The sequence below is a fragment of the Gadus macrocephalus genome, chromosome 2, assembly GCF_031168955.1.
Source record: "Gadus macrocephalus chromosome 2, ASM3116895v1".
In the NCBI taxonomy this organism is placed as follows: domain Eukaryota; kingdom Metazoa; phylum Chordata; class Actinopteri; order Gadiformes; family Gadidae; genus Gadus; species Gadus macrocephalus.
This window is the reverse complement of record NC_082383.1, coordinates 20,822,603-20,844,417: the sequence shown is the minus strand read 5'-3', so window position 1 is coordinate 20,844,417 and position 21,815 is coordinate 20,822,603. Positions and strand designations below refer to the sequence as shown.

The 21,815-nt window shown below is 44.6% G+C and overlaps 4 protein-coding genes across 4 annotated transcripts; all 4 read left to right on the top strand.

The window, feature by feature from the left end:
• The first annotated feature begins 744 nt into the window (after positions 1–744).
• On the top strand, positions 745–1,209 carry LOC132452519 (histone H2A). Its single transcript, XM_060045185.1, has one exon. The coding sequence runs from the start codon at positions 806–808 to the stop codon at positions 1,187–1,189; it is 384 nt and encodes a 127-aa protein (XP_059901168.1). The 5' UTR covers positions 745–805; the 3' UTR covers positions 1,190–1,209.
• Positions 1,210–2,342: 1,133 nt separating this feature from the next.
• LOC132452526 (histone H4) lies at positions 2,343–2,678 on the top strand. The gene has a single exon (XM_060045195.1). It carries the CDS (start codon positions 2,358–2,360, stop codon positions 2,667–2,669), a length of 312 nt encoding a protein of 103 aa, XP_059901178.1. The 5' UTR covers positions 2,343–2,357; the 3' UTR covers positions 2,670–2,678.
• An 11,881-nt stretch (positions 2,679–14,559) lies between these two features.
• Positions 14,560–15,779, top strand: LOC132452748 (histone H1-like). The gene has a single exon (XM_060045528.1). It carries the CDS (start codon positions 14,702–14,704, stop codon positions 15,305–15,307), a length of 606 nt encoding a protein of 201 aa, XP_059901511.1. The 5' UTR covers positions 14,560–14,701; the 3' UTR covers positions 15,308–15,779.
• Positions 15,780–16,186: 407 nt separating this feature from the next.
• Positions 16,187–16,735, top strand: LOC132452787 (histone H3). Its single transcript, XM_060045569.1, has one exon. The coding sequence runs from the start codon at positions 16,257–16,259 to the stop codon at positions 16,665–16,667; it is 411 nt and encodes a 136-aa protein (XP_059901552.1). The 5' UTR covers positions 16,187–16,256; the 3' UTR covers positions 16,668–16,735.
• The last annotated feature ends 5,080 nt before the right edge of the window (positions 16,736–21,815 follow it).

Genomic DNA, 21,815 nt, shown 5'->3' with positions numbered 1-21,815 from the left:
CCAGTACAGTATGGGTATATATAATACAAAATGTTTGGACAGCTAAATCATATCCAAATTTGGAAGTGTAGGTGATTGATTTTGTGTAGTGTGTGTTCGCCAATTGTTGCGGTTGGCAACAGACGTTCATTTGCTGGTTATGTAAAAGGTTCAAGATAGGAACGCTGTCTTTTCCCTAAATTTGCCCTACTTTGGGAAACTGTCTGGAAAGATTTACAACATAGGCTACATTGCCATTACCAACATACCTAGTAGGCCTAGGTTAAGACTGAAGTCTTTCGTATAAGATTGTTATAAAATAATAGCTAATGAACAGGCAACACGGCCTAAAACAATTCGGCCTTTTACCATGACGTTGTTAAATCGATATTAACGTATTGTAGGTCTAGATTATGAGTATAGGCATCGCCTTTTAAGGCTATCGCTATTGGGTTATCCCTGGGCGTGACTCCGTATAGCACTGGGAAGATAAGAAGGGGGTTTACCGCCCAAAGTCTGCAAGGGCAGAAAGCGGGAAGTGTATCAAGTTAGCATGGCCAGTGGAGACGATTTTTAGCATCTATAAGATGGCTACACTGTATAGAGGTATTTCTTTGCTCCCCTTTAGTAATACACTGGCACATTTTATCTTACGGGAAAAATACTGCCACCTGTTGGGCATGGGAAAAAAAAGCCCGGGCGTTACGTGATTGGTCCGTTTTATAACATGTGATCTGGCCAATGAGGAAAGACATGGTTGGGTATATATACCAGTTTGCCGTCGATTCCAAGTCACTGCAACGTCTGAATTCAAACCTTGCTAATCATGTCTGGACGAGGAAAGACCGGAGGAAAAGCCAGGGCGAAGGCCAAGACCAGGTCATCCCGTGCCGGGCTCCAGTTCCCCGTTGGCCGTGTGCACAGACTTCTTCGCAAAGGCAACTATGCCCATCGTGTCGGAGCCGGAGCTCCAGTCTACCTGGCAGCCGTGCTTGAGTATCTGACCGCTGAGATCCTGGAGTTGGCCGGTAACGCCGCTCGTGACAACAAGAAGACCCGTATCATCCCCCGCCATCTGCAGCTGGCTGTGCGTAATGATGAAGAGCTCAACAAACTCCTCGGTGGAGTGACTATCGCTCAGGGCGGTGTGCTGCCTAACATCCAGGCCGTCCTTCTGCCCAAGAAGACCGAGAAGCCCGCCAAGAAGTAAACTGAAACCCCATCTACAATCAACAAAAGGCTCTTTTAAGAGCCACTCAAATCGATTAAGAGATTCCCAATAAGAAAGTCAACTGAACTAATTAACTCAAATGATTAGAAGCAGGAGACCGCATTCAGATCATCTAAAAATCTTCACATGGACCTAACTGTTAAGGTAGTTTCAGGAAAGGCTGTACATAATACATCAAAACAAGATAAACGTAATAATCTGAAGATTCAAGTGGCCAATAATTACGTTTATGGTCCCTGAGGTTTGCTCAAGAGTATCACGCTTACGAGAATTATTTTCTCTATGTAAACCCTTTTTTTTGCTAAACATGAATGGAAAAACATTGAGTTGCTACAATGAGCTTTCAATGTCTCAAGTTTCAAGTAAAAGCAAGAGGTGCTAAAACGCCGGTTGTAAAAGGGTAATGTTTCATGGGGTAAAGCTTCGCTAGGTATTTATTTGTTCTTTATTACATTGTAGGTTTAGCATACTGCTGATTCATTTATGTTTATTTAATTTTATACAATGCAAGTATGCTAGATTCCTCCCCCCACTACGACGTCATGTAGCCAACTGTTTCAATCGATATAGTAGCCTAATTCCAACTATAAATTGTAAAATCTCAAATTACGAAACTTTATTGGTATGATTTTGATATTTCTAGCATCATTTTCTTTCTTCATGCACCCACTAGGATAGATTGGTTGATTACCAAAGACAAAAACCTTAACTGAAACGGGTTTAGGTGATATAATTTTATTGTTGGTTTTCTTTGTAGAAAAACCTGTTTGGAAAATGAGTGTTAGACACACCACGAATATGCCAAATGAAGCTCATCACACTAATTAGGAAACCCTTATCTTATTCTTCATATAATTTAGATATATTCACAACAGTTATTTTTTATATGCTGTTTTATCGATATGCTACGAAAGCCATCGCCCGCTCCAAGTTATATTAATAAGTGGGTTATGATATTATTTTTAATCTAGTTGTGTAAAGGGAGGGTTCTGTGCTGAATAAAGGGCAATGGGAGGGGCCTGTAGGGAATGGGAGGGATCTGTAACAGTAGGCTGTCCTGATCTCTCGAAGGTCCTCAGGAAGCCTTTATAAAGTCAGAGCGCTCGTTCAGTGGCACATTGAGTAGACTACCAAAGCTTCTGGAAAAATGTCTGGACGCGGCAAAGGAGGAAAGGGGCTCGGTAAAGGAGGCGCCAAGCGTCACCGTAAAGTGCTGCGAGATAACATCCAGGGAATCACTAAGCCCGCCATCCGCCGTCTGGCTCGTCGTGGCGGTGTGAAGCGTATCTCTGGCCTCATCTACGAGGAGACCCGCGGTGTCCTCAAGGTGTTCCTGGAGAACGTGATCCGTGATGCCGTCACCTACACCGAGCACGCCAAGAGGAAGACCGTCACTGCCATGGATGTTGTCTATGCCCTGAAGAGGCAGGGACGCACCCTGTACGGCTTCGGCGGTTAAACAAGACTCTCGACAAACTATGACCCCAAAGGCTCTTTTAAGAGCCACTCAAATCTTTCTAAGAGTCTCCTGTGATCTAGGTATACATTGGTCCTACTCAGCATTTGGTTTGCTTTGATAATGCCACAATATCAATGACGTAGTAGGCCTATAAACTCTCAATATCCTCATCCAAAAAATAATGAATTGCCCTGGCGTCATAACAGTCAACTGACTCTAAGTCGGATGCTACTTTACACTAATACAACCGTATACCATGAGGAGTAGAAATAATTCTCTGGCGCATCTATATACATTTGATCTCTTGGTATATGAACTAATTCAAGAAACGACAATCCAATTTGTGAATTCCAGAAACCAACGTTTACACGAAAATAATATATAGGCTACTAGATACACAACATGAACAGCAGCGCTGCCACTGAAATAAGGCTACATAGCCTGCAGCAGGATCAGCCCAAATAAGGTATAGGCCTAGTGTGGATTGATTTAAAGACATGAGTTTATTTTATAACGAGAGCCATAAATAGCCCACTCTATGGAAAGTAGCGCAAAAACGGAAAGAATACAAATATAGGCAAAACGGCAGAAAATCATCTGACATTAAGGAACAAGCATGGAAGGAGGTGAGAATGGATATCAGTACTCAAGCAAGTCAAGAGAAAGCTTGGGTTGGATAGCAATATTATGGTTATTAATAATAATAATCTGGTCTTTAGCATTGTTAATTCTACTAATGTGAGGTTTGATAGGGAGGAGGGGGTATGTGGAGGTTGTGCTACGGTTGAACATGTTATCTGTCGCTGCCAGAAGTATTGAAGCTTAAGAATTTATTCAGCATTATGAACGGAAATTGAAGACTAGTTTAAGTTTTTAAAAGTAACAGAGTAAATAAATATGGGGTAGTTTCGTTCTAAGTAAGTCCTCCTCCTACCTTTATCACCTCCACTTCTCACTCCACCTCCCTTTTGCCCCTCCCCCAGAGCTGTCCCTACAAGAAGCACGTTTTGTCCTGTCACACTATCATACTGCTTCAACATGTCTGGACGTGGCAAGGAGGAAAGTTTTCCTCGGAGGTCTAGAGCACAAGACCAGTGGTCTAGTGCTCTAAATCTTTCATGCCATCATCTTTCGCGTCCCAGTTTGCTGACAACTGGGGTAGGTTGAAATATACAGGCGAAGCAGATCCACCCTCACGGGTGTATGTTGGTAAAGAACTTTTGTTTGAATCCAACCTTTTGTGTGAACGTGACGTAGGCCTACATTCATTCATCGCCCTCCATAACCGGCGCGAGTTTGAATTATGTTTCTATCAGGAAGCTACACTCCGTCGCTTCTTGGAGCAGCATGCTGCTGAGAGTCAGCAGGAAAAATGCAAATTCTGGTCCATTGACTCCTCAGTCAGTATCGGTATACCTCGTGGTTAAGTTCTGGACCGGCCGTGTGTCAGATCACGACGTTGAGCTGTATCTGAAGCGATACTGTAACATACTGGAGAAGCCGTACAAACCATTAGACCAGTTTGGAATATGGTACGGCATCCGCAAATACAAGGTGGAGCTCAAGCGAGATGCCAACAATCATCTCATGTCTTTGCCCACCTTCGTGTCCCTGGGTCCTTACAACGGCCGTCTTCAGTATCCCGGCCAAGAGATGCGTTGTCTCATATGCAACAGCACGGATCATCGGGTCAGGGAGTGCCGGGAGGTAAAGTGCTGAAAGTGTGCCAGCCTGGGGCACAAAGCTAATGCCTGCAACAATGATGCGGAGTGCAGTCTATGTGGGCAACGAGGGCACTCGTTTTTCAAATGCCCCCGGAGCTTCAGTAACGTGGCACGGGCACGGAGGAAGTCTCAAGCCGAGGAGCAGCAGAGACAGGTCCTGGCGCTGCTGAGGACCTCCAGACCGGAGGCATCACAAGGTGAAGCCAGCGCTTCACAGACAGCAGTCCAGCAGACGGAGCCCGAGGAGAATGCACCGAGAGGAGAGGAGAGGCGAGGAGGTGCCGAGTCATCACCAAGCGGAGAGGAGTTAGGTGATGACGAGGTGAGAGAGCTGCAGGTGATGGCTGGAGTGAGAAAACGGTATAGAAAATGTGATATTAAAGCTAGGGTGGGCGATTTTGGAGAAAACAGCCGTTGAGATTCCGTCGCGTGCTCTCTGGCCCGTCCCTGCCACGCTACCTGCTGTAGCTCCTCCCACCGAACGTCAGTTATGCGCGTTCATGTGAATTCAGTTACATTGATAGGAAGACGAAACACCATGTCCGATTCCGAGGTAATTAAACATTAGTGCTGATTGCTACATAAGTACATATATAGCATCAACATCTTACTCACAGACATACCATGTATGTTATCTTAAAATCATTGCCATTGCGCTGGTAGGCCTAAGAAAGGTAGCTGTATCAGCCAAGCAAGATAGCAAACTAATTGCAACTGTAGTTCGTTAGCATAAGAACAAAAACAAAAAAACAAAACAAAACCTCCTTCTCCATGATAACAGAATTCTTCTAGGTCTCCCTCTTATCAATATTGACAATCGATATGATCTCTTTACTGTCGTTGTCCATCATTGTGTATGTACAGTACTGTGCTGAAAAAATATATATATTTGATAAAATAACACAGAAAGCCAGATTACACACAAGGAAACCGTCACTTCAAAGCGATCGCGAAACTGAGCTATGCTGCTGCTAGCTTGCAACTACGTTATAACAATACATGGAATATCATATGCTAGACTTCCCTCGCAGTGCTTATCTTGGCAGTTGTGTCAACGTAGCTTTTATACAAACGTGACTCGGACATTATCCACAGTTGAGTTGAAGCCTAGGCCACGTGTTAGCACAATCTCTGTGTTATTCCGACAGCCAGGGTTGGTGTGACCATAACTAACCTATAAAACGGACCGGGAAAAGAACCATCGGCTGATGCAAGACATCCTACAGAACCGTATTGAAATGGTTACATTACAGAACCGTAATGTAACGGTTATCGTGGCTTTGCTTAGTAAAAAACCATACCAGCCGACACTTTACATATTCATCGCAATATACCATGGAGGGATAGCACAATTCCTTACCTGTCTATAAGAAATATAGCCATCTCAGCGTCCGATTTTAAGTTTCTCCGGTCACGTAACTCTCTCCATCGCTCATAAGCCACGCCGATGTTTACTCTGGTTTTATTTCGAGCTCTCTCCGCCTCCCTTTTAGTAGCTGTCCTTTCAACAAGTGTCTTTCCTCTTTTTTTCTCTGTCTTAGTGGTGTTAGTTGATGGTATCCGGGGAATGGGAAATTTATGGGCCGTTGATGAAGACACGGCTATTCATTTGTTGTCCGCCGTAGTAGTACAAAACTGTCAGACCGCTAGGCTCGTGAACGCTCACGCAGGGACGCACCAACGTCGTTGCCAAGGTGACCGGACAGTCCCACAGCCAATAAGAACGGAGAATCGGAGCCTCGCTCTGATTGGTCAAAGTGTACATGAGCGGTGGCAATTTTTGGGTGCGGCCCACAGAGGCAGGGGAGAGCAAAGTTATGAGCAGATATTCTCAGAGCACTTCACCTACATATAGCTGACTGGCTATTAGGACAGTTTTGCCAAATATTACAGTAAAGAAATTACCCACCCTAGCTTTAATGTGTCAAGGTTGCAGTCTTTTCTCGACTCCATTATTTTGAATGGGGTTGACCTTATTTCAGAGGGTGGCGTAATTACTTCTGATGAAGTAAGTGAAGCAATTTCTCAGTTATGTAAGGGGAAGTCACCAGGGCCAGATGGCCTTCCTAATGAGTTTTACCTCTCTTGCTCAGACACGTTGGTAGACTTTGCTAACCTCAGCTTTTAACGGTGGAATCAAAGCAGGCAAGATGCACACACACTCTTTTTGATAAGCCTTGACCAGAAAAAAGCTTTTGATTATGTATCTAGAGAATACTTGTGGTATTCTCTAGAAGTGCTTAAGGGCATATGGTTTTAAACAAGAACTTATTAATATTATTAAATTGGTAGAATCCACAGTCCAAATAAACGTTAATGGGGTCTTAACGGATTCATTTGCAATCAAGAGGGGGGTAAAACAAGGGTGCCCCCTCTCAGCAGCTCTCTACATTCTCGCTATTAACCCTTTTATTAAGCAAGATTAAGAACGATAAAAGGCTCTCGGGTATTAACGCTAGTGGTGGTGAGCGAGTAGTTGTCTTGGCTTATGCCAACGACATTACCATCAAAAACAGTAAAGAATTGAATATTGTTGATGTGCACTTTTCACTATATGAAGAGATCTCTGGGTCCAAACTAAACCATGACAAGACAGAAGGTGTCTGGTTCGGGAGGAGTGAGGCAAAGCCATTAATAAATATAAAAGATAAAGATACAATGTCAATCCTGGGCATAAAGTTCAGTAAGAACGATTGTTATGGAGAAAACTGGAATGAAAAAGATAAAGAAATTAAAGAAGAACTGGATAAATGGGAAAATAAATCATGTAGCTATAGGGCCAAGATATTAATCATAAAAACATGTGTTGTGTCAAAGCTGCTTGTTAATTTCATTTGGGGAACCACAAGGGAGGTTACAAAGAGAGAGCTTTTATATAAAAACAAAAAAAATGGGGTGCTGGGGGCTAAAATTGAGAATTGCATTTTGTAAAAACATTGCATCTGGTTTAAAAAGAAAGGCTGTTTGGATAGGTGAGGCCTTTAGCTGGACCAAAAAGAGGGGTCGTGCTAGAAGTTCACTGCCTTATTTTAAAGTAATGTATGGTGACCTTATGGAGAATTCGGTACATCTGAATATCGACTGGCTTGGAACACCCAGTAAAAATATCTATACTATTGTGTGTAATGACTTATATGGTGGCATTTTCCCCTATAAATATCTAGATGATACTGAAAAGCAGGTGTGTCTGAAAAACCTTGGTAACAAAACTGAAAAAAAGAGAGACGTAATGTGGCTGGTCTCAGTAAGGAGACTAGCAGTTAGAGCAGTGGTAAAGTGGAGCTGTTTCGTCAAAACTGTTAAATGCCCGATCCATAATTGTGATGAAGATGAATCAGTTGAGCACCTGCTTGTAGACTGCCAGAGATCACAGTATGTCTGGGGGGAAATGTCACAGATTGGTTTTAACGTTAATATCACATATAAGGCTGCTATGTATGGAGTTTTCGAGGAACGCATGTCTGCCATGGATCAGGACTTTGATTGGTCCGTGGTGTGCACCGTCATCAACAAACTGTGGAACACTAGGTGCGCCATGGTTATAAAACAGGAATCCATCTCGGGAGAGGTGGTATTCAAACTGATTCAAACTGAGCTAAAAAGACAACGAACTCTTGACTCCAGAGAAAAAAGAATGAGACCATGGCACTTATTGACATTGTGAAACTGTTCAAATGTGTTGTATTCAAATGTGTATTTTCTTGAATTGAATTGTAAAACCTGCATAATTTAAATAAAATGTATTAAAAAGCAAGGGAGGAAAGTCAATTCAATGTAATCTGTTAGAAAACGAAGTCACAATGATGCACAAAATAGGGAAATACTGAGAATGGCTTATGACCGAAATAAACGCATTAAATAAATACCTTTGACTCAAAATAATAGCTTGTAAACACCCTTCAAAATAGATGTCATCCTCGACATCAGAGAATGAATAACATCACCTTTTTTTTAATTTATTTTTACAAGCTTTTGTCTTTTAACTGTAAACAAGATATCAAAATAACTCAACCTTCTTCAGAAGCCAACAGCTTAATCAAAAGTCCACGAACGTATGAAAAGGCACTCCGTTGTTTCAACAACAGTCCACGAGTGTATGGAATGTATGTGTATGAACGCATTTGGCTTATTTCAAATTCCAACGAATGTAAAGGAATGTATGCATGTTTTGTATTGTTCTCGGATGAGTATGTGGTGTAGCACTCGACTTATCACCAAGTCCAGGAGTGTAGTGTATATGTGTTAGTGATGTTGCACTCGGCTTGTCGCAAAGTCCAGGAGTGTACTCTATGTATAATGTATGTGGGTGTGTGGGACATTTAGGCAAAGGATATGAGAAGAGGGGGAGTTTGGAGGTTCTCTTCATTCAGTACCCGGGGATAGCAGGCTGGTAGTCGAAGGGCTGCTCTGTAGTCATCCATCCACCCGTCGGTTGCATGGCTCCATACGGCAGGGGCACTGGAGGGTACCAGCACATGATGTTGCCTGGAGGTCCTGCACTGTGTCATACAGGGTGGCTCAGCTGGTCTTATGTGAAGACTCTCGGAGGTCGCCTCTCTGTCACTGGTCGTTGATAGTGCTGCGCTGCTTCGCTGTTGTCACTTGGAACAGGTGACGGTGGTGCTGACATTCTTTCTTCCACGACAGGCTCCTCTTGAACATGCATTTCCTCTTGATCCAATATCTCCTCTTCCCCCAGCATATCTCCTATGTCCTGAGCATCTTGCTGCTGGGGTATATTTTGCTGCTGACGTTCAGCATCATTGACATCCTCTCTTTCCGTGTTCACAGGTTGCATCACAGGCAGAGGCTCACCCATGGGCATGTAGTAATATCCATAGTCTTCGTCATCACTCTCATCATCCTCTTGATGTATTACTTCCTTGTCTTTACTGGTCTGAGGTGTGACTTTCCTCTTCTGTTTAGCAGGTTGTAACTGGATCTCCAGGGGCAAACTATCGCATGGCAACAGAAGATTGTGGTGCAGAATTCGCCTTCCTTTCCCTTGCTCGGGTATGACTTCATATATCGGCATGTTTTTTCCCACTTGACGGATGACTTTGTGGATGCTGTCCTCCCAGTGATTGTGCAGCTTCCCAGTACCTCCTCTGGGTGTCATATTCCTAACGAGGACTCTGTCTGTTTTTTTGCAGTTGTGTGCTGGGGCAGCAGGCTGAGGGCAGCAGATGCCAGGAAGATCAGTAGGATCATCAGGAAGGCTGGCTCCATCCTGGGGGTCCAGCTGGACTCGTTGGTGGTGGTGTCTGAGAGGAGGATGCTGTGTATACTGCACAATATCCTGGACAACAATGCTCACCCTCTCCACCAGGTGCTGACCTCGAGCAGAAGCACCTTCAGCAATAGACTCATCCTCCCCCGGTGTAACACAGAACGCCAGAGGAAGTCTTTTCTTCCTGTGGCCATCAGACGGTTTAATGCATCTACCTTTGGCTGCAGAAGGGACCGTGGAGACACTATGCCCAGAGACCAATGTCACTTTATTTATTTATTTAATTATTTTTACCCAATTTATTTATTTATATATTTATTTATTTTTATTTTTACCCAATTTTCAATCAATCACTTTAGTTAATTTATGCTGCCAACAATTGCTGCTATAATATTTATCACTTTACCACTTTTACCACTAATACCACTTTTATCCAATCGCTCCTTTTCACTTATTTAGTTTGTCCTTATTTTATTTCAATCTATTTTTATCTATTTTGACTCTAACCCTGTATTACTTTCCCACCTTTGTATTGTAACTGTTGCACAGTAATTTCCCTCGGGATAAATAAAGCATCTTGAATCTTGAATCACCCTTGTGCAACACAGAACTCCTCACTTTGTTGCCGTGGTTCCGCTTGTTCCTGTCACCACTCTTCTTTGCCTTATCTCTTGTTATGTCGTATGCCTCCTGCATCTGTGCTTTAAATTTCCTCATGTATTCTTTGTGGTCAGCAGTCCCTGTCTTCGGAGAGGTCAAGCCAAACAGCAAGTCCACAGGCAATTTGGGATCTCCCAAATAAGAGATAGAAAGGGGAGAAGCCTGTAACTTCACTTAGTGTGCAGTTGTATGCAAACATTAGTTTGTTCAGTGATTCTTTCCAGTTAGACTTCTGTCTCTCAGTGAGCGTTCTCAGCATTTGTAGAAGTGTCCTATTCATCCTCTCAACCTGGCCGTTTCCTTCTGGATGATACGGTGTTGTTCTCGAGTCCATCATTCCACTGTTCTTCTGTAGCTGTGAAAACAACTGGTTTTTCAATTCACCTCCCATGTCATGGTGGATTCGCTGGGGAAAACCCCACTTAAGGTCGTAACCATTGAATATTTTGTCAGCAACACACTTAGCAGATTTGCGTCTCCATCCTCTGCTGTGAGAGCCGTGCTCTCATTACAGCTGAATCCAGCTCTACCCCCAAATACATCACACTCTGTGAGGGGAGGGGGGAGCTCTTCTTCCAATTTATGGCATTATATACATGGCATATCGTCTGATTGTTAACATGTGAAACGGCCTCTCCGCGATGCATTTGTTGAATAGGGCTAGATCGAGAATCGGTCTCAGCCCTCCTGTTTTCTTGGGTACCAGGAAATAACGGGAATAGAGTCCCTGCATTTCCTCTCCCTTCGGGACTATGGAAATCACTTTTTGCGCTAGAAGCTGCTGGAGCTCCGCCAAAAGTGACAGCTGTTGATCCTTGGAAGACAGCGTTGATTCCACAATCCCGTTGAATCGCGGCGGAACGGAGGTGAACTGCAGGGTGTGACCCTTGCTGATCAGCCCGTCCATCCATTTGGCCAGGGTGCATGCGTTCAGCAATTTTGAGTAATGCTCTGAAAACGACTGTGCAGCCTCTTGTTTTGATGCGGCTGTCATGGAAACGAGCCACGCCTGAGCCCCTGCCGCCGCTGCGAGGGGAGGAGTCCTCCTCGCAGCCCATGGGGAGCTGTGCCCGAAAGGGCTGGGTGTGTGTCATTAGCAGAGGCATGCCCTGCCTGCTCAGCTTGTGACAAGAGTGTAGTCCTCTCTCCTGAGCGTTGGGACACGAGGAGGAATAACACTGTGACTGGGCGGCAGACTGCTGACACTGAACGAGCTGCGTGTCATTCGTAGACAGAGAGCTTGTTTTAGCGGCCGTCTCGCCACATGTCATGCCAGGCATGACGTGGTGAGGGGAAAGTAATGCGGGGCTGGCTCGATCAATAATACAAGGTTTGCTGACGGCCTCCCTATATGTGGTGGGAGATGCGTGTGAAACAGTTCTGGCCGGGCCGACAGGCTCCGGCGTTAACTGTCCAGGGAGAAAACAGCCGTCTTTAGTAAAGAGGAGTTTCTCGCTGCACACGCTTCTCCCTCGCCCCCTCCCTCCCTCCCACGTCGACTGCCTGTTCGGCCAGACGATGAGGGTCAGCCGCCATGTTATGTGCCAGCAGGGCGATGTTATTCATGACAGCCTCTTGCTGCATCATACACTGATGCGCTCTGTCTGTCAGCTTGGCCGTCAGCTGGTCTTTGGGAGTGGGGCGGCGGTCGCTGAGCCCCGGCTTCACTCCGAAGACAGCACACAGAGCGGGATCCAGCGGCGGTACCGCCCTGTAACCCCGGTCTGTCAGACCCTCCGTCTTCATGACCTGGATAAATGTTTTCCCCGGGGCCCCAAGCTTCCCAGGCTCTGCCGCAGCCCCATTGAAGTACGGTCTGATGGCGGGAAACATCGGCCAGATCGGGTCGAGACGGGCGGGGCGTGTCGCGGCCTCGAGCCCCCAGATGCCATGCAGCTGGTCCAGGCGTTGGGGGGCCTGAGGCATGGGCACCGGAAGGCCAAGGTTTGTGGCTGCCCTGGCGATAATGCCCGTTAGCTCTGCCACCAAAGTGAGGTGGCGGCAGAGAAGTGGAATGCTGCTGCCCCGGGCCTCTCCATTCGGAGAGGGGAAGCCAGGGGAGACGCCCCCTCCTCTTCGAGGTCGGAGTCGTCCGACTCCGAGCTCACAAGGAGAGAGGGCATCGTCGAGCGGAACAGTAAAGTCGTCGGCCCATTCTGCAATCGCGGCGGCAGTGTCGGCTCTGCGCTGTCTGTCGTCCGACGGCAGTGCCGCACAATGCCGACACAGACAGAGCGGCGAGATCGCCAAGACGGCTTGTTCATGCCCAAGGCAGCCCCCGCACACCTCATGGCCGCCATACGGCAAGATGTAACCCGTGTTACATGTCTTGCAGATGCGGATCGTCTTCGAGTTCATAATATCTAGTATTTATATACTTCAGTATGCTACAGGATCGTCCTGAAGAAAATGGGAGCAGAACGTCCGCCGGCGCCCGCGAACTGCGTACGTGACGTGATTGAGGCCCACGCTGTTGATGGGCGGGGATTACACATTTTTCAGTGCTACGGCACACACCTAGGGATAACCCAATAGCAATACCCTTAAAAGGCGAACCCTATACGACATAGAACGTATTAGTTTACATTGTATCTACCCTTGTAGTAGGCTATAATAACACTATCGGCGGTAGTGATTCATGAACAATTGTTAAATATTTTGTCAGTACCCACTCCCATCAGGGTGGGTGTGTATAGGCCTATGTGATAATACATTGTTCATATTGGACAAAACAAAGATGAATATCCAAATGATGTAATCTTCTGACCCTAAACTATTCCCTTAAAATTTTGGAGAATTGATACCTTATGTCTGCAATGTGATTGGGTCCTCGTCCCATCCACTCACAGCATGCCCAAAGCTAAGAAAGAAATTAAGAATCCACTTGCAGATGCAAATCCTAGGTACCTGATATCACAAATTATTATTCATGAATCACACGTGTGCACGAGCACACAACCCTGGCAATATACAATAAGTGGCAGATTCTTAATACTCTCAGAAATGGCCATTGCTATTAAATATGACCCAGATGGAGCTCCACACATCCACAAAAACACCAACTTTTTTCTCTAGATTACAGTCTTACTTTAGTTACAGTGACTAAAAGGCATAGATTACTATGCTGACATCAAACAAGACATAAAACCACTTACAAACAATACAATGAATGACCGTGGGTTCACTGCCCATTTAAAGTCATAATCCCACTCTGACTGGTAACATAGGTAGAACTCAATATCATATGTCTTATATAATAGGTAAAATAGTAATGTCTGCTATTTTTTCACTGTTATTCAAATAAGAGTTGTTTAAATTATTGTTTAGAGAATTTAGGCAACAATTCTAGGTTTTGTTTTGTCCCCACCAACCAATGTGTAAACATTCTAACGTGCTTGAAACTCATATTATTAATATTGTGTCAGATTCCGATTATTAAACATTCCATTGTTATCATTGAGATTTGGCCTATTTTGGCATTAGTCTAAAAAACTGATGAGACGATAACTGTACCCACCAATGGATAACCTATTCATTTTTATTGTTCAGAACTGAATAAAGAAGTGATACCCTTCATTAATTCTAATTAATAATTTAATGTTTCATTCTAGTTCACTATCTGAAAGTGCAAATGGAAATTAATGTTATGCACTTGTATTGAACCAATTCCAACCGTATAGCATACATCTTGCTGTAAGACGCCTACATTATGTGTTCATCAACATCAACAGATATTTAACTACAGTTGAGTAATAAGATACATCCTCTGATTCCATGTATTACAGATCAGTTACAATGGCGAAGAAAAAAAGAACAACCCACAATGTGTAACATTGTATTAAATCAAACACATTTGATAAATTACATAAATGCTCTATTTAAAATCCATTAATCTAAATTCTCTTACTGATGCAGGCGAGCCTCTAAAAACCCTTGTGTTAGTAGCCACAAAATACGTCGATTTTAACTACAGACACCAAGGACATAATCCTCACATCCAACGGTTAGTGTGATTTGTCAATGAAAAGGCAAGATTCCTATTATTTAAGTCATCAGGTATAATTAAAAACAAATCTCAAACAAACGTAAGTGAGATCATAACCATGTTCAGGTGCATTGTTAGCGTTTTTATAAATATTCTCGACACTGATGGTACATTGAACTCGGTACGGTACAAATGTTATATTTCTTATTGTAGTTGTTTGACTAGGCGCGTCAAATATTGCCATTGTGTCTGAATTAAATCAGGATAAAATGATGGAGGAAACACAAACGAGGCGAACTTTCTTGCCAACAGAGAAACGCTTCACCAGTTGAGTCTCTACGGTTCTCACTCTGTGTATAAGGACAGCCCACTGGCGCCCTTGAGCACAAATCTTTCATTGTAGGCTACTCTTGTTTCAGAACAACTCGTGAAGATGGTTGAAGTCGCACCTGCTGCTCCCGCTGCTGCCGCCGCTGCTCCGGCTAAAGCAACAAAGAAGAAGACCGCGGTGAAGGCGAAGAATGCCGGACCAAGTGTCAGCGAATTGATCGTCAAAACGGTGTCTGCCTCCAAGGAGCGTAGCGGTGTTACTGTGCCATCGATGAAGAAAGCCCTGGCTGCCGATGGCTACAACGTTGAGAAAAACAACTCACGTGTCAACACCACCATCAAAGCTCTGGTTCTTAAGGGAACTTTGATTCAGGTGAAGGGCGCCGGAGCTTCTGGGTCTTTTAAGATCAACAAGGAGGTAAAGGCGAAGAAGCCAGAGGTCAAGAAGGCAGCTGCCCCTAAAGCCAAGAAGCCCGCAGTCAAGAAACCCGCCGCTGCCAAGAAGACTACCCCAAAGAAGGTCAAGAAAACCGCTGTCAAGAAAGCTACCCCGAAGAAGGTCAAGAAGCCCGTCGCGGCCAAGAAGGTGGCGCCCAAGAAAGTTGTCAAGAGTCCAAAGAAAGCGGCTAAGCCCGTGGCTAAGAAGACCCCGGTGAAGAAGGCAACCAAGCCCAAAACAGTAAAGAAGGCAGCCCCAAAGAAGAAGTAAATTCTCTCATCAAGCCTCCTTGATCTCTGCACCCCACAAAGGCTCTTTTAAGAGCCAAACACATATCTTAACGAGACCATGTTCCTCAATTGTGTGTCATAATAGGGATAACATTTTCATAACTGCATAAACGGTATGCTGTTTTGCCAGTAAACTCATACATTTGATCTGTAGGCTATATTCTGCTGTAATATAAAATGAGATCTATAGCACGTTATTAAGTTTGAGATCTAGGGTACGTGGGCTTAATATATTTAAGGTTCAGTCAGCTGCAAGCCCGTTTCCTCATGGATTCTGGTTTGACAATAAACGTAGGCCTACAAAAAATATCCAAGGCCATGAACGGTTGCAAAAAACCCGGGGAATGTCCACATGCAAACGTTTCCATCTGAAAGCAGATTTAGATGTGTTGTTTGGTCTTTTCAGTGGTTATGCTATTAATTGGGCTTCTGATTTAGAAATATTTTTTTTCTTCCTATACAAACTCAAAAGATAGATGGACAAAATATACAGATAAATAGAAAGTTGATGAATTCACAATATTAATAATAATGTAAAATGTATTTTACAAATACATTTGTAAAATGAGCTTTGCAATTCGCAAGGCTCATTGTATGTAAACTAGGTCTCCAGTTAGTGTTTTAATTTTTTTTTACATATAACAGCACATGGTTACTATGTAGGCTATATTTTAAAATAATTGAAATATGAAGTATTGGGAATAGAATGCTGTTGGAGATGTAAATATGCATAGTTTAGGGACACACACATTGAGCAGATGGCGCTAAATGAAATGGGCGGGATCCAATGCGCGGGCGGGACTCTGGAGCATTTTCTCTTGCAGCCGGTTCAAAATGACCAATCAGCGTATGGCAAATCTCCGCGACCGGATATATAAACTCGGTTCAACCCGTTGCATTTACGCTCACATTGAATACCCACTGCTGAAATGGCGAGAACCAAGCAAACAGCACGTAAGTCTACCGGTGGAAAAGCACCAAGGAAGCAGCTCGCTACTAAGGCTGCACGTAAGAGCGCCCCGGCCACCGGTGGCGTGAAGAAGCCCCATCGTTACAGGCCCGGTACAGTAGCGCTGAGAGAGATCCGTCGTTATCAGAAATCCACCGAGCTGCTGATCCGCAAACTGCCCTTCCAGCGCCTGGTGAGGGAGATCGCCCAGGACTTCAAGACCGACCTCCGCTTCCAGAGCTCTGCTGTTATGGCTCTTCAGGAGGCAAGTGAGGCTTATTTGGTGGGTCTTTTCGAGGATACCAACTTGTGCGCCATCCACGCAAAGAGGGTGACCATCATGCCCAAAGACATCCAGCTAGCCCGCCGTATCCGTGGTGAACGCGCTTAAATCGCACTGCTGTGCCTACACCCCAAACGGCTCTTTTAAGAGCCACCTACAAATCTTAAGAACATTCCTTGTACATTTTCTCCCTTCAAAGCTAATATAGCCGACGACAGGCGGAAATGTTTTCCTAGGACTGGCTTACATTCGAGCACCTCAAACTTGATGCACAAAGGAAATGGCAGAGCAATAACGGGCTTTCTGCCGTTCCTTATCGGACAAGACCATAATATTAGAACAGCCAGGTCATGAACAGTTTAGATAAATAAGGATATGAACATTTGATCCCAACATAAGTTTATTAATGTTAAACTCCTAAAGTTAGTCCAATAATCTAGTATCGGTGTATTATGTTAAACGCTCCGTGATATTACTGTAATAACTTTCTGTGAGTATAATGGTACGCTACAAATGTATCATTTGTGACTAAGAAAGTAAATACAATCATTAAGGTATTCACACATAGTATATTAAAATGTTTACATGTGTAGCAAATAGCTCCTAATGGTTTATGCTCAATAGACACTCAAAGCAGTAGATATTTTCCCCTGCCTGTTAATGGAGTCATGCTTCTGCTATTCTGCTTTGAGCTTCTGCTATTCTTCTGCTGTATCATTGTTATCAGCTGATAACAATGATCCCCCCCTCTTCACCACCAATCCCATAAAGATAACAAACCGTAACCCTATCTGCAAAGTAGAAAATATATTTGGTATCTGTATAGAGGTGCAGTCGTTGGGGTAGACTAGTATAAAGAATATAGGGCTCAGCACACATTGCTGTTTGTTTAGGATGAGAATGAAGGAGGTCTGGTTGCCATTCCAACGTACGCTGTAGTCAATCAGAGAAGATATACATTTCCCATGAGCACTGTGCAAATCCTAAGCACAGGAGGACAGGAGTAGCTGTTGCTTATCTAGATCAGGGGGGATAATGGTATTGTTGTGTGACGCTGGAACAAAGTTATAAGTTGGAAATGCAGCTTGCTGTAACGAGGGGTTTGATAGCGTAGTGAACACCTTTGTAAGCCAATCTACAGATGCTTTCAGTATCTGGTCGGGCCTTGGGCCTTCTGTCTTGCTTACATTTCATTTCTTAAAGGTGGTCCTCAATAGTGATGGGTCGTTCGCGACCGAATCAGTTCCAATGAACGATTCTTTAACAAGAACGAACCAAACAGTTTCTTCTCTCTCGTTCGTCTCATTCTTTCTCAGACTCGACTCCTCCCAGACCCACCAGTCGCTGACTGGCTGACTCGTTCACTGACTGTGAGTGGTGAAGAGGCTTAGTGAGCGAGCGTACGATAATACGATTCAATATCAGTAAAATGCAGTTGTGTACCGTGGGGTTTAAGTCAGGGCCTTCAGTAACGAACTCCACCAATGGCCGACCCCCAAACACTCAGACATGCACACAAATGTCCTATTAGGTGCCAATACCGCCAACACAGCCACAATATGCGCTACTGCACAACATCCACAACAAGACAGTTGATCTTCAGCAACAACAACAGCGCACAAGCACACCACTTTGCATTACCGCAGAGCTAGAGTAATGCAGCAACACCATCAGATCTTTACTTATTCCACAACAAGACTAAAGTAGCCTATAGCGACAATATTACAAGTACAACGCCAGTTCATTAACAAAAAATTAAACATACAAGTAGGCCTTCATGCCACATATTTTACTACCGCTATTCCAGACAGAATATTAAGCCCGCAGGAGTAGTAGTGAACGGGTTAATTTAATATGCTTATTAAGTGGCATCCACACAAAGCATTACAATTAAGCCTACTGCCCAAATTCAAGCAATATATTTGTGTTTCAAACCATTAAAAAAAAAAGCGTTATGAACTAAAGTACCACAGCAACATTATCGCTCCTACACAGTGCAAAGTAAAACTCACCCATCACCCATGGCCTGATGTTTAAAAGTTGCCTTGGTGAAGCTGTTAAGACTGCTAAATCCGGCGCTGTTCCATGTCCCCTCACTGATGCTGAACAGCAAACACGGCGAGTAGAACAGATTGTTCTCAACGGTGCTAGCCGTTAGCCAGTCGGCTGTAGTTGCACTCTGTAAAGTGCCACACAAAACCTTTACCGGCCTGGGTCAGCCCCTCAGGCTTCGGTGTAGGTCTTTCTCTTGAAATTAAATCTGTCTTCTCTCCAACGATCACCTTGAAAAAGGCAAACGAAGGAGATCAGAAACAGGATCGCTACATGCTGTGAAGGCGGTGGCCATAGTAGTTCACTATCAACTCTGTACCGCCAACGATTCAAAATTCGCTGATGACATAAAGGGGTCTTCGCCGGCATATTGCTGGGCCCTGGGGTCGTTCTATTACTACATATCAACATTTGATTGGCCGATTACACACGTTGTGGTAGAAATTAGTGAGTATATTCTATAGTAAACCATGATTATTAATAGGCTTAATATTTTAAATAGTGGAGAGCACATGACGCCTGAGTCTGGGTTCACACCAGATGGTAGGTACGTAGAAATGCCCTGGGAACTGCGGGGTCAAGTCATGTTGACCTCCACCTTTCAGGCGTGGGTCATTTTGACTGACAAGCCTAATCCCTGCGTACCTCAGACCGGGGCACGGTTGATAACCTGCTGAGACGAAGAGACAAGGCGGAAAACCTCATTAGGGACAAAGGGAACCTCCATTGTATTAAAGAAGTTCCTGTATGTGTATAAAGGAGGGCTGGGACCGAAGTCCAGCCAGTGACTTTGCAAACCTACTCAGGCTGTTGTCGATGTTGTTTTTCTGCACGATAAAGTCTTTTGTCAATTCTTGCTCCGGACCCCTCGATTTCTTTTGCACTCTCTCTCTTGAATTAGTCTAAGTGTTTTAAATCTCCGTTAATCTCCGTTAACGTCAGTCAAATTTATTATCCAATGAGAGGTGGCAGCTTCAGCGAAAGGGTAGCAATACTTTTAGTGCTGGCCCCGCTGGTCCATGTAACCTAGCTGTGATGCGTTATTCAGCTGAGCTCAGCCTTACAAAAAAAAAAGGTTTTCCATCTGGAATTATGTTGTATGTACTGAAAAGAATATGGAATCAAGATGCGTTCGGACACAAATTAATGTAATTTTGAAAAAAAGTATGTATATTATTATTTAGATTTTGACAGGGCCAGCAGAGATGGCCGTGAGGCAGAGATGGCCGTGAGGTGGCCAGAGGTGACCGTGACGGCCCACCACTGGTGAAATGGTGAATGCATGCTGTCTTTGTACTCTACAGAATTTTCGAATGCCAGATTCGATTAATCTGGCATTCTGTGTAATGCCAGATTAATCGAATATTTGAATGTCTCGTCAATCTGTCTCATTCCATCATGGTTCGTTCTCCACCCGGGACTGTAGTGGGGGTTATCTCAGCCACCCTTGAGCCCCGCTGCCACGAGGCACCGCCGCCGCAAAGCACCACCGCCGGCAGTGGGCAGCGGGCAGCGCGTGGTTCAGTCTACTTCAGATTGATGTGGAAGAACCAGAGATGTCGGAGAACCCGACGCAGTCGGTTGTGATCCATAATATCGTCTGGAGGCACACATGGCTTTTTGCCGTGATAATATGTACTATATGATATGTATTCATAGCCGCGGGAACGTATTCTCAGCAGGGGGTGCTGGAAAAAAACAACTCAGCCTGCACTAGACTCGCAACTCGCTACATTGATAAAAAAGATATATAGCAGCGCAGCTCAATTACACCAGTGCATGCGCACACAGTCGAAAATCGACCGTTGTGTTCACACCATGGTTCACATCCAGCTGCTCTCAGAACAAGTTTAGCGCACCACCGCTCCCCTCACACTTTTTCATATAACTTTTTTTCAGCACTAGGTCATATGAGCATTAAATAAATGCTGCGTCTCAAAATGCCTTGGACAGCAGCGAGGATGACTCGCTTTGCCACGGGCCGAAACAGTTCGGAGCGACCACAGCCAGAGTGAACACAGCGGGGCAGAGGAGTCTCAGGAATAGTCTTTGGTGTACACATCAGTACGGCCGATTGGCACTACTGTTTAGTGGCAATGCAGTGTTTTATTCTATGCCTTTTTATTTTCGTATATTTATTCAATTAATACAATTTATTTATTTATAAAAACAAGATCTGGTCTTCAAATCTTTTTTCCAAATATATGTCGTCTTACCAATACGGACCAATACGGTACAGCGGGCGCTCACATGACATTAAGCATTTCCTGGTGCATAATGTGACGCTTCAGAACCTAAAATCCCGTTTCTCCCCGTTGACCCGACAACACATAACCGGCGTTTTCAGAAATCTCCACTTTGGCCCCAGCACCCCTACTTCCCGCGGTACTGTATGTATTATATAATTTAGATACAGAGCTCCAGGGCTGTAATGCAAGTGTTGTAGGCCTACACTTCATTATTTGGATAACCGTTCTGCCGGTGTTATGGCGCATAACACGTCCGACTCACGTCTCTGGTGTTTCCACAACGAGACTCGTCGTGGGGGTTATCTCAGCCATGGTTGAGAAGGAAATTGGGGGAAAGGAACTTTGTTTTTGACTCCCTGAAGTACATGTAACAAGACATAGAGGAGAAAGGGATTGTTGCCCGAGACTGTCTCCCGCTGCCGAGGGACCACCGCTTCGGCGTTGCACGCTGCATGGAGGCGGTGGTGCCTAAGCGCTGCCTGCTGACCACTGCGGAGGCGGCGAGGCTCCAGCGGGAGAAAATCACAGTCAACAATCAAGGGCAACAATCCCTTTCTCCTCCATGTCGTCGTTCAGTCTACTTCAGATTGATGTGGATGTAGAAGAACCAGAGACGTCGGAGAACCAGACGCAGTCGTTTGTGATTCATAATATCGTCTGGAGGCGCACACAGCTTTCGGCCGTGATAATAAATATTATATGATATAGAAGTGGCGAACCGTGAGCACTACAGCCGGGCCTTCACTTCAGCCCTAAGTGCAGGCTGGAAATGTATTTCTTGCACTTAACCTGTAGGGGTCGGTGTGCGGGTTTTGCATCGCCCAGGTAATATAAGGCCAGGTGTGTGTTTGTCAGACACTACTGAATGTCAAGGGAAGAGGCGGAGGTCAGATTCCAAACTGACCGTCGCTTGCAGGTGTGCAGCAGAATCTTGATGTCGGTGGGCTGACTTTGT